The sequence below is a fragment of the Anopheles marshallii genome, chromosome 3, assembly GCF_943734725.1.
Source record: "Anopheles marshallii chromosome 3, idAnoMarsDA_429_01, whole genome shotgun sequence".
NCBI classification, from domain to species: Eukaryota; Metazoa; Arthropoda; class Insecta; order Diptera; family Culicidae; genus Anopheles; species Anopheles marshallii.
Window position 1 is genome coordinate 1,814,578 of NC_071327.1, and position 12,929 is coordinate 1,827,506.

At 44.1% G+C, this 12,929-nt stretch overlaps 1 protein-coding gene across 1 annotated transcript; it reads right to left on the bottom strand.

Annotated features, from left to right (window-relative positions):
* Positions 1–4,527: 4,527 nt before the first annotated feature.
* On the bottom strand, positions 4,528–7,870 carry LOC128711610 (protein bicaudal C). The gene is made up of 6 exons (XM_053806491.1): positions 7,721–7,870; positions 7,194–7,646; positions 6,659–6,769; positions 6,353–6,460; positions 5,233–6,267; positions 4,528–5,166 (listed from the first exon to the last, which is right to left on the bottom strand). Exons 1-6 carry the CDS (start codon positions 7,865–7,867, stop codon positions 4,528–4,530), a joined length of 2,493 nt encoding a protein of 830 aa, XP_053662466.1. The 5' UTR covers positions 7,868–7,870.
* Positions 7,871–12,929: the final 5,059 nt, after the last annotated feature.

Consider the following 12,929-nt stretch of genomic DNA (forward strand, 5'->3'; position numbering starts at 1 on the left):
GGTGGATCATCCTCAGATCCAACGAGATGGCTTAACGATACATGCCCGGCCTCGGTACGGTACTGTTTGGGTTCGAAGTTCGGTTCATCATTTATGCAAATAATCAATACGAGTTTTCCAATTTTCCGAAACTACTGTTTTCCTACCGACCGGTGTGTGCCGACTTTGTGATGCTGATACGCAGTGACTGGCGCCGGCCCTCGACCAAAAACAGCCCTAGTCCGATGGCGGCCAGGTATGTGCGACCTATCCGTCCGGTTGAATATCTGTTTTACGTTTTGCTGCACCGATCTTGGCCACCCGCAAAGCGCCAGGACAAGGTGCTAATACGTGTGTTTGCGTGAACGGTACGTGTACGCAAAGAAGGATGCAATTTGGCTGCGTATGCAACCGAGCCCCGATGGTCTGGATCAGTGGCTGGGTAGGCAAGTTGTTGATGAGAAAATGCACTGCCAGGCAAGCGACGAGGTACCGCCCGGTTGCATACCCGGTAGCTCATCTACATTTAAATGAAGATAGCAAATCGAAGCGATCTCGATGCGTACTGTGAACGGGTCCGGTATGCATCGCACTCGTGAATATATTGGACGATGCCAGGGAAACACTCCAACAAAAAAAGCACAACGGAAGACTTTCCTTTTTTGTCATAGAAATATTTGTCCACTCGAAACAGTAATGGCGGAAAACTATTCCACATGCTGTTCTCGGGAAGGAGAAGGGAGGGAGGGACAACCACCTAGAACGGTGGCCGAGGTTTGGATGGCTTTTCAACTAACCAGGGAATGAGATTGGATCTCATATTGATGTCGGTGAACGATTTTATGAGACGATGAAGCACCAATCGAACTGAGATAATAGTTGTGAAGGCTTTGGGAATCGATTCGCTTCGCTATGAGAGCGAACGAGAGTAGAAATGGCATCATTTGCATCATTAGTTTTTGTTTCGTTACCATGGGATGTATGCAAAATTGTCTTTATGTAATGGCGGCGTATTGGAGTTTTATTAGACAGATTTCGACTCGAAGGTGATGTCCTTAAATCCTCAAGTTTGTACATTGTTACTGCGGATTACTGTTTTGTCAAAGTAGGCAATCATAACTTTTACACCATTGTTGTTGCTTACAGTTTATGGAGAACTATTTGGGCAGTTCTTAGTAGTAAGCCACCGAAAACTAGCAAATTCAACTTATTGCATACTTTCTGGCGGAAACAGCCACGAAAAAAGTTCCCCTGCTCGGGCTGCAATCTCCGTACACATTAGCACTAATAACGCAAACAGTAATATTCTTGATGTTCATCAAAGCCAATAGTTATGAATAATAAATTCAAACACGGCAAGAAAGGGAAATAAACGGAAACACACCGAGTTTGACGAATAGTTTAGAAATGTAGCTTAATCAATTCCAAGCATCCAAGCAACAGAATTTTTTAACCAAGCATAGAGTTTCGTTACAAATTTAGCATCATTAACGGTTGATACTAAACTATTTTCATTGATTAATTAATAACTTTTTCCATATGAATGGCAATATTTCCTACCTATATTAATTAATTGCAACACACGAAAGCATAATCCTCCCGCTAAGTACGCTGTACTTACAACAATAATGATGGAAGCAACTCAAAACAGTCCGCGGAAATTGAAACACCACTTAGAAACGGTAGTTTCCCACCCGTTAGAAGCACTCTTTAATTACGGAATTATCCTGGCTTGCTTACCCGAGCAACAACGCCTAATTATATCATCTCGCCGATGGTTTACGGTTCCGCGACACCTGCTGGCGCTGATGCCAGCCCGTACGGAAAACAATGGCCGCACGAGTTCATCCCCTACTACAAGCGCAATCGAATCCCTCAAACCCTTTCTCGGAAATCCTTACTTGCCTTTACCTAGCGCCACAAGACATTTCTTCCTGCGTACTCGTTCAATTAGCTCCCTGCTGATTGTGTTTCGGTGTTGTTTAAGAAAATAATTCTCATTTACTGGGATAGCGAGGTGGATGGGGTTGTGGTTGGGCTTAAAATGAAATGATAGAGTTTATTAATCCCGTTGACAACCGGCATCTACCGGCTGGGTAATGATACCGTATTCCGAGAGCCAGAACATCTTCAACCTTGCTTCGTGTTCGTGCTCGCTAGTAACGCGTGGAAGAGCTTTTCACCGTCTGTGCAACAGATTTCAACACATAAGCTCCGTTAGCAATCCATAACTGTGTAGTGTTTGAAAACTGCTCGCCGAATGGACAAATGGGAGAAACGAACAAACAGAAGCAGCCGGTAGAAAGTAATTAAATAGTTCCATCATCCGGCAGGCGGTCGGTTAGAAAGATATGTAGGAGATTTATAGGAATTTCATTGCTGCTTCCACTAAACCGGAAGGATTCGGATGGTTGTGTTACTGTTACGGAAACGAGAAACAGCGCTTTCTTGTAAACATGCATATTGTTTTTCTTCTTTTAACATAATTTCAAAATAATTGCTTTAACAATTTCCATATTCTATCTATTCGTGGGAAACGCGAACTCGAACTCGGATTTGTTTAACAAAAAATGGCATACAATAGTTTTTTCCCCGTTGGAAAAGGAAGGAACTCTGGGGAGAGAAAAAGTAACGCATGCACTGAACAAAACTCAAGGAAATTGGTGAAAAATGTAAGAATCGTGGAAAGGAATAATAGTTCTAATGGATAAAATGGGAAGCAAAATAATAATCAACAAAACAACACAAACAGCACAGACCGCACACGTTCGAGGTGGAGCGAAAAGATTCGCCTGCAGGTGGCAATGAAGCAGCACAAGAAAACAAACGGATTGCACACAAAGAACTGACCAGCATTCGCAACTAGTGTGTCAACGAAGCGTGCAACAAGGTGCAATCTTTCGCCCAACACAAAGCCATTTCAGATTATTCTTCCAACCACGGGAGTGTGCCGGTGGATTGTTAAAACTGAAAGCAAATTTTAACGAAATGACTGTTGATGAACTGTTTCTACTTTCTTCTTTGAAATGAGTTCATTATCCAAACTAACGCCACCAGGTGGTAGCTGCCGCGAATCGTTAGTTTATGTGAGCTCTCCAGGTTTTTTTTTTTGCTGTCGCGTTTGAATCATGAATCTCGGAAATTCATAAAAACGAAGAAATAGAATGAAATAAATTATGTTCATAGCTCCCCGTTTGGATTTATGCAAGCAAGTACGAAATGCAACAAGCTTAGAAAAGCCTTGCTTCCTTGCTGCTGGCAACATCACGACAGGTTGTTCCGGGTGAACGTTTGCGGTTTGTATCTCTATTCAAAATTAAAATCAATGCAATTATATGAAAGGCATGCAATTAGAAAGCAGGGTGTAGGGATCATTCAAGACGAGTGGGAAGCGGGAAAGTGAACGTGGGGTGCGGCTAGGGATTTGTTGTGTTCGACTCACGACGGTTACCGTTCCAGCTGCTTGTGCTGATCAAAACGATTACGTAGTTTCGTGTGTTTCGTGGCGCTTGCAGTGGTAGGAAGTAATCGGTGGTGACGAGCGCTGGGTACTGGGGAGAGACACTTCTCATTGCACTTAAACGTCGTAGCTTAAGCATCAGAGGGGTGGAATTAAAAACAGAATTCAAGTATAAGAGCGACTACGGATTTGTCTTGTCTAAGGCGTGAATGACTCGGTTGACTAGTGTTCGTGTACATCTCGTACATGTTCCGTTGTTTTGTGACGATCGTAGAGGCAACGGTTGGTTCTGATCCGCTCCAAACAGGATTAACAAGGCGGATGCAGTTGCATTTAATTGCAATTATTGTACTTTCTGCCCGCTAGCGTCAGACAAAGTAAGGCAAAAAAAAAGCGGTAACATTTGTTGCCGTGCTCGTGTCCGCATCCTGTGTCAGTTTGAATTCGTGCTTTCTTTGTACTTTTGTGACTGTCTCATTTGGTCATTGGTTGCTAGCTAGTAGCTTCTTATTTCAAACCAGTAGTCGTATCGAACAAAGCCAAGCATTGCATCGTTGCAGCTGTCTTTCATTTTCTTCCGAAGCCTTTTATCTTTATACCGTGTACGTAAACCTGGTTTTGGTTTTTGTTCAATTTTTGCCGTGCTCTCATGGTGGTCGGGACCGTAATTTTCACATCCATTGATCGGACACAGATGCGACAGTTGGACCATGCCAATGTCATGTACCGTGAAACGTGAGATGCCGGTTGATTTTAAACTGCTGGGCAAGTTTGTTCAGTAGCTCGTAAGAAATTGGAGAAACAAATCTTTCCCCCAGTTCACCACACGAACTTTTTCATGAACAATCGGTATTGCATTACTACCGATAGCAGCTACTGATTATGTAAGAACATTATTAATTAAACTTGTGTTTAATCAATTATTTCTTCCACATACGTAAGTGGATCCACGGTACACTGGTAGCATTGTATCTCCGGAAGCACATGCCATGTCGTTAGTACCGTTTTGGCCCTTCCGAAGCAGCACCCCAAACTGCATTGGTAAGCACCGTCGTGTTCACACACAAAGCAGCACCCCGCACTGTCCCTTACTGTCCACTGGAACTACGTCGCTCTGCGCCGGGAGCTGCTGAACCGGAGAAACGCGACAGTGCCGACGGTAAAGCCGACGGTGATAGTGCGGAAGATCCAAAAAATGCGCTACCCTGCCGAGCGCTCAAATCATGTATAGCCATCAGTATTCGACGCCTCGCGCCGAGTGGTTTAATGTCTAGATTGAGCAGATCCTGATCGGTGAGCGTCTGGAAGACGGTCATATCGATTTCACCGTTGATAAAGTTCTTGATGTAATGCTCCAGCCCCAAACCGGTCAGAATGGTCGTGACGTCGTTGTACTGGGACATTTGTTCGCGCTGATGTCGCGGAGTCACCTCGATCATGGTGGTCGTCATGTTGTGGCGCGAATCGGTAGCCCCACTGCTGGAACTGCTCGTACTGGTGTTTGCACAACCGCCACTACCACCACCCGCACTGCTCGAGTTGCTACTGTTGGCCCAGCTGAGATCGCACGCCTCGAGCGGTGCCGGAGACGACTGACTTAATCCTAGACCCTGCCAGGACAGTGTCGGTGTACGAATCTCGCCCTGCTGCGGCGACATATGCATCGCCTTGTAACCGGCCACAACTCGTGGGTCAAGATTAAACAGGAACGCGTCGTTTAGGGAGCTCTGAAAGGAATAGCAAAGGCCAAAAGTTAGCAGTTGGTAGGACACTTTGGGAAACACTTGCTTTACCTTCTGTTCAAACGCTAAAGGCGTTCGTTGCTCCAAGTCCGACTGATAGTGGGGACTTTCAGGTGTGCAAACGGACAGACGGCAACGGTTCATTCCGCTCGTTCCGGAGACGCTCGGGCTCTGGTGATCGGGCGAGCTGTTTAGCAACGAATTCGAGGACACCTGTGACATTGAGCCACCCGTCGACGAGTTGCTCTGGTACTGCTGATCCAGCGAGTTACTGGAGCAGTTCAAGCTCTGGTAACCGCTCGAATGGATGTCATTATGGCTACTGTTCTGACTGACCGTCAGGCTAGTGGAAGTCGAACAGTTCCCATTAGAGTGTACCGGTTGCTGCTGGTTGCGTTGATGGTGCGAATGACTCGAATGCTGATGATGATGATGAACTGGCTGTTGGTGATGCTGTGGACTCTGAAGGAACGATCCTCCACCACCGGCGCCATGACCCGGTGGAACCGACAGCAGATGTGGGCTCCCGAGATGGGACAGCTTCCCACTAGAGCCAATGGTTCGATCCAGCCCCGGAGGAAGTGAGAGCGGTAAAAGTTGGTGATGGGAGGTCGGTAGTTTCGTCGGACCGTGTACATGGATGTTTTGGAACTGTCCGCGCATATGGTTGAATGCGTAGTCCGCCGTAGGCAACGCAGCAGCAGCAGCCGCCGATGACGGGGAAGGCCATCCGACGAAGGATAACGCACTGATGGGAGACAGCGGTGAAAACGGTGGTGCAATCGGTCCCGCCAGTAAAGCCGATATGTTTTGTGTCGTTTGCTGCGGGTGCTCGTTGGGCCCGAAGTATGTGCGTGGTATCTCGGCCACCACGCGTGCTCCCGTACTCTTCAGCAGCTGATGACGCGCTTCGTAGATGTTTGCGATAAACTTTTCGATACCTTTGATAACGATGCAAAGCGTACTTTGGCGAGACTTCTGGCGCACGGATATGAACACGTCGTGTGTTAACATGAGCTTGGTAATTTCGTCCGAATCGACCGTGTTTTCCGGATAGTCGAAGATGAGTGCAATCGGTAAACTGCCCTGCGGAAAATGACCATGATACGGTTTGATTGGAAGGCACAAGATTTCTACTAGTCCGAACGACCAACATTCCGACCCCACTTACGATTAATTGTTGCCTTGCGAGGTAGACCCCATTGATGGAACCAGTTATGGTCACCTGGGAGCGCTTGATTGGCTTGATGTTCACATCGTTCGCATCCGGGAACATTATCTGCAACGAGCCATTGAGCAAAATCCCCTCCGTGACATACACTCACACACGCGACCCGATCGGGGCGTGGGCAAGGGACAGACGGAGCGGAAAAACGGATGTATTATACCGTCTCGTAACATCATCATCATTACCACCGGTGTGGCCATCGTCGGGACGACCAATGACCAACTATTCCGGTATCGATTGGACATTTACCTGTGTACCGGTTCGGTTCATAATTTCCCGCAAATTGTTCGATGCCCGTCCGAGCACGATCGGATGATGCTGGGTCGAGATTTCTAGTTGCATCTGCACTGGTATTTGACTCTGTAAATAAATTTAGTGGCAGTTAGACATGCGACCGAACGAGAGCAGCACGCCCTCGGGTTTCATATGAAGAATTCGGGCAAATACCGGTCAAGACGACATTCATTCGGAACCAAAGGTTTAATGATTTATTTATGCATATGTTTAATTTATTCACTTTAGAATATGTTGCATAACGAAGGAGGAAGGCACGACATTGTCTGATTGCATTGCGAATAAATTCAAATTAAGATTGTCGTAAGTAGAATTGAAATTAATTAAAGCTGATTATTATTAATTATTGCTAGAATAATCATCAAACAACACCGATGCACACAGCGATTAAATTGGCAATACTCTTTACTCTTACAAAACAATGGCCACGAACTTCTACAGAATGGTTGTTTTGAGGGTCTTTTGCGTATTAGTAGCAATTTTAACTCACCGCCATATTTTCACACATCAAATCCATCAACCGCCGCGTAGCTTCCTTCACCATAGACTCCTCCTTCTCAGAACCCTTCACCAGCACCAGTGAAGAATGAAGTTTCGGTCTAGTAGAGAAGATCACCTGTACACTAAACTCCGCCTCGACCTCCTTCACGTACGGTGTATCGTTGTCCGGTGGCGTTTTACCTGGCGCCAGTATCGGCAACTCGAACGAGATCAGCAGCGGTGTCGAGTTTCGAACCAACGATCTCGCCCGTTCGACACCCTCGATGCTGCCGCACATCGACACCTGATTGCTCTTCTCGGTCGGATTCGAACGGTTCGAATCCGGGAAGTGGATGTGGGTTGTCGTTTCTTCCATAATTCTCTTAATGTTGTTGCCACCGCGGCCAATGATAAACGAATGGTCCGTATACGATACATCCATCTTCATGATCACGCGGCTGCCCTGTTGGTGGATGAAACAGTAACAAGGTGGATTATCAATATCCCGGATCAAAGTCATCAAACACGCGGACTAACCCTGGAATCAAGCCGGGACATAACTTTATCCTTAGCTCGCAGCACATCTGCCATTTTGCCAACGATCCGAATGTGCGGATCCTTTTTCGTCTTCGCGCCAATCTTCAATCGGCAAGGCCAGCTAACATAGGTGGTGGTTTCCTTCATGATCTGAAGCGAGAAAGTGTTTGGGAATATAACAACTGCAAGATAGTACGGAGACTTCACAATCAGGCCAACACTTACGTTCGCGAAGAACTCCTCTGCACTATTCATTCCCTCTGAATATGTTTCCACTAGAATGAGCACGAAAAAAAAAAAAAAACGAGCAATGCATTTCTCTTTTCGTAGACTTTACCTCAACTTTAATTTACCCTTTATCATGTCCTCCAGCTTCTGCCGATCCACCTTGAAGCGCTCGACGTGCAGATCGTCCGGATTGGCAACACCCAGCTGCGCCGCAATCAGTCGCAGATCGCCCCAATCACTCTCCACCGACGAAATTTCGCTCGTCGTCTCACTCGGCGGTCCACCATTGAGGAAGATGTGCTTATTGAAGGACGAACAGGATGTCATCATTTTGCACGCAATCTTCCGGTTCGGTAGCGCTTCTCCTAGTTTGATCGTTACAAACGGGATGGAAACTGAAACCAGCCAGCACCAGCACCGTGGTGGGAACGGGAGAATACTTTGCCTACGAAATCAAGGCAGCTAATAGAATGTTTTCCCCTAAATCCGGGGGATGTGAGTAATGTCCTCTTAGTGCCACACTTTTCACGCTGTGAGTGAGTGATGTCTGTTGTGGTCTGTCGTTGCGCTATCGCATCAGATGTCCATCAAAACGTGGTCAAAGTCTTCAAAACTGCCTAGTTACCCTTGGAATGTTTAATCGTCGTTCACCGAGCTGTGTCCGGGATGGAGATGAAGTGCACACCGGAAATTAAAAACCAAAACACAAAATCACGATTTGAGAATGTTCTTTCCGCTTGAAGGCTTCATTATTGTTTTCCTATTGAGCCGGATGCATGATGGAAATAATTTAAAATTATTGATCTGATAGTGTAGAAGGTAGAGAAACTTAGATAATAATCATGTTTGGTTGAGCAGTAAACACAATAATACCCAAATTTAGACAAATGGTCGTGTTTGCATCAATTATAAATTTGCACGCCAGTAGAACGCATGTCCATTCGGATTTAGGCAAGGCCGCTATTATAAGTGTTACTAATGATAGGAGAAGAATGAAATAATAAAGAAATAAGTTAAGATTACGTTTTCTCACCAATTTTGTTAAAATCCTTTATGCTGCTTCACGTTTTATGATACTTTGCAAAGATTGCGCAACGTATTTTGCAACCATGGGATTAACAAAAAAAAAACAAACAGATGTAAACAAACTTCTCGGGTGACAGTTGTTTGTCCGATAAAAAAAGTTCCGACACTTTTTTATGTATTTTCTAAATTAAAGCAGCTTTGAAACTGCTGTTGACCAGAAAGAGGAGGTTTGCTAAGCGCGCGGAACAATAATTACCTTGTTATTTTATAATATTTCCATTTAGCTAAAATAAATGTAAACAATATCCATCCACTACTAGGTGGCGCTACTAGGCAAACGTAAAATAATGCAACAAACAAATCGTATTTATCTATATGGGCAATTTTTCTCCGTCATCCTTTTCACACCCTGACGAGTTTTCAGGTCGTTCAAAAACAAATCATCCCCGTGACTGATCGTGTTGAAAGTAAGGATAACACATACGAACATGGGAAAAATGTTCTACAATGTTTTGTACGCCTACCTGCGAACCGAGGCGTCAGCAAGTCAGAGCGAAAAAAAAACATCATCACATCATAAAGCGTACCGCAGCGAACGCGATAGCGATTATCAGATAACACATAAATCATACCGACAACTCCTCAGTCAGTACACTCGTCCTGCATTTCGCTCCACTCCAGAACGGTTGTTTAGCGGCCAGCTCGGTTCTATTTTTCCCTCCATTTTCCCAAACACATTCGTTCTCCAATGGTGGAGGAATTTGCCCATTCTAGTTTACCCTTTCGCCTGGTGCAACACGATCCACGTGTGGCGCGTACGGGCGTCCATGTTTACCGCCATGGTGTTGCTCGTTCGGCCGGACATGCATTCGAGCCGTCGACAGCCTTCCGGGAAGAAAAGGGCCACAAAAAGGCACACACTAACGAGTGACTAATAACCGACGAAGGCAATTTGTAACAGTTTTGTGCACGGAGATTTACACGTTTCATTTGCAAGGTAATAAATGGCTGAATTCGATTGCCTGTAGGGTTTGATGAACGGATCGACCGAACACCGGGAGGTGCGATGGGATAAAGATGGATATTTTATGGGACCGTGATGTACTTTGACAAAAAATAACTAAATTTATGTCATTTGTAAACTTATTTACAATAAAGCAAAACTGAAATGAACTCTTCATTAGACTCTTCATGCAAACAAATATTGCAAGTCAATTAATATCACGAAATAATAGGAAACATTGGTTTGAAACAACTTCATCTTCAACTTTATCAATCATTTCATCCGAGTTAATTTCATCAAAACATGCGTATCATTACTACCAGCTGGAAGCAGCATCTTCACAACACTCTAATTCTAGCACATGCATTTTAGATTACTCATCTAGACGGTGGATCGTTGACCTATGGGTAAGATCGTTGACCTAGCGGTATCTCCAGCTTGGCACGAAAACAAACTATTCCACACAAACTTGAACTTAAATTACGCATACTCGTCTCACACGGCGACGACTTCGATGCAGAGTGTGAGTGTATCTGTATCTCGATCGTTTCACCTGCACGATCACATGGCTTGAGATCAGCACAGCATCCTCGCGCTCTCAGAGATTGGATCTATCTTTACCGAAAACTCTATACGTGCGACGAACAAACGAGAATTATTTACCTCACCAAATCCTTTCCATGAATGCACTCTTTACTAGCAGCTGTTTGTCCGCTTGTAGCATAGTACGTAGTCAGTCACTCAATCACTTTGCAGTATTGGTAGTAGCAGGTCCAACGGCCACCATCTTTTTATCACTTCGCTGCGATCGTTCGACACACTGCCTGCCCTCTCTGCTTCCTTTTGCACAATTTTCACGTGCCAAGTCGCGCAAAATACACCAAATAAAGAACAGTTCTTCCTTTTGAAGGACGTTGCTAATCGCTTGAAGCTTTCTATCTTATCGTACTTTTCTATTCTGATGCGCACGACCGACGTGCAAAGGATTTTTACTTCTAACTTCCGCAACATGCAGCACTACGTAGTGTTGAGTTTGTGCGTGGCTTTTACGTCGTCTATGCTCAGCATAGAGTTAACACTTGAAGCGTTTTTCCGTGCACGTTTTAGCTTTCTGCCGTGTAAAACCCACTGGTAGTTTGGAAAATCGTAAGTAATGCGATGGGATCGATCTTTTTGTTAGCGATCACACCGGCGATCTGTTTTGAACTGAGTGTCTTCCCTGGTCGGTCGACGTGAGGCAATCAGGTTACGATGCTGAGTGTTAACGGGAGAAGCAATGCGTGAGTTACTACAGATGATGATTCGAGGGACAAGAGAAGAGTTAGTCGTTTAAATACTTACCTTCAACAGTTCAAATCCTCACCGAGTTTTGAATCATCTGTGGTATATGAAGCTTTTTGTGATATTTGAAATATTCGTTTGAAGAAAGTAGCAAAACCAGCGCTGCGTGTTCCCCAATATAACATATGTGTTCTGCTTGATTGATTCGTTTCCTACCATAAGGAACCAACACTCACTTTAGATGAAAAATCGTACAACTAATCCGGTGTCGTACCAGACACTTGAAAGGACATTGCCTCCATCCGGGCGGGCTGACAACGTCAGGTACAACACATGGTCCCATCGCAGCATCAAACGGGCGGAAAACGGCTCAATGTAATAAACGAGCTACACGTCAAATGTGTAACACGTCGATAACGAAGCACACAACAGGAAACAAGATCTCGATGGGCAATAAAAAGAGGACCGGATGGCGAGCATTACAAAAAAGTCTCGCTGTTCCTGCATCGGCGACAGCTTGTTAATTGAAGTGTCATTCTAGTACGGACTTTGATTAAGCCGTTTTAGCCAGTGAGCTCGTTTAATTAACTATCGGCTTCACTTGTTCGTTACGGCGAGTGCGTGACGATGACGTGCACAAGTTTTTATTTTATGCTTATCTAGTAAAAAAGCGGGTGATGCTGTTTAATTAAAAAAAAAACTACACAAATGCGGCATGGTAAAAAGTGTAACGTTAAGCACAAACGAAATTTCGGAAATGAAATAAACATGAGATAAAAAAAATGTTACAGTATCACTAGTACAAGGCATGTTGCTGACTGTAGGGTTCCACTATTCTCACATATTTACACAGCATATGTAAGTTTAGGAAATATGCAACGATGCAATGAAAGATGAATTGGTAGAAAATGATATAAAGATTGATAAAATAAATTATGTAAAAAATATAAACTCTTCTTGTACTATTACACATTTCTCTTTCTCTGTCTCTCTCATCTTGGCGTAAGGACGACCTTCATACCTTCCTTTTTCTGGCTTACTAGACTTAATTTTACCAGCTAGCCGGACAGTCAGTCCTTACTTCGGGTGATTGGTTCGGATGGGATTTTAACCCTGTTTTTCCTGTTGTGTGAAGAACGGGACCGATACCAATACACAACCGGCCACCCCTCCTACATACCGAATCTTTCCATTTATCTAAGCCAATCACACTTGTTGTCTTCTTTGGTAAGTTCTAATCATTCGTTATTATTGATTTAATGATAATAATTCAATTGTAATTCAAATATTTTTGCTTTGCAAATGGTCGCAAATCATATTAGCGGTGGATACTGAAATTTGAATGTTTTTTTTTTAATTCAGCTAATGAGGTTTTGTTACGTCCACCAAATAATATGAAGGGCTTCAGGCGGGTACTAAATTTTTAAACACCAATAAGGTGACATTATCAGCATCGTCAACATACAATACTATCGCTGTATCGTATAATATCATATCGTAATAGAATGATACAAAATTTTCACAACAAAATTGTTTAAAAAATGCATGAATCATAAACTGTTTTACACAAGTTTAAGCCGATACGCATAGAAGAACACCTATGAGTACACTCGGAAGTATCTTAAACTGGTTGAGGAAAGATGAGTAATAATACCAAATTCATTTCCTACA

Bases quoted from the DNA above. Each gene is read 5' to 3' on its own strand.
- LOC128711610 (XM_053806491.1), bottom strand. From the start codon at position 7,867: ATGAAGGAAACCACCACCTATGTTAGCTGGCCTTGCCGATTGAAGATT. The intron at 6,461-6,658 runs GTAAATGTCCAA...GGCTCGTTGCAG, and splicing joins TGAACCGAACCGGTACACAG to ATAATGTTCCCGGATGCGAA. The intron at 5,167-5,232 runs GTAAAGCAAGTG...TATTCCTTTCAG, and splicing joins CTTTAGCGTTTGAACAGAAG to AGCTCCCTAAACGACGCGTT.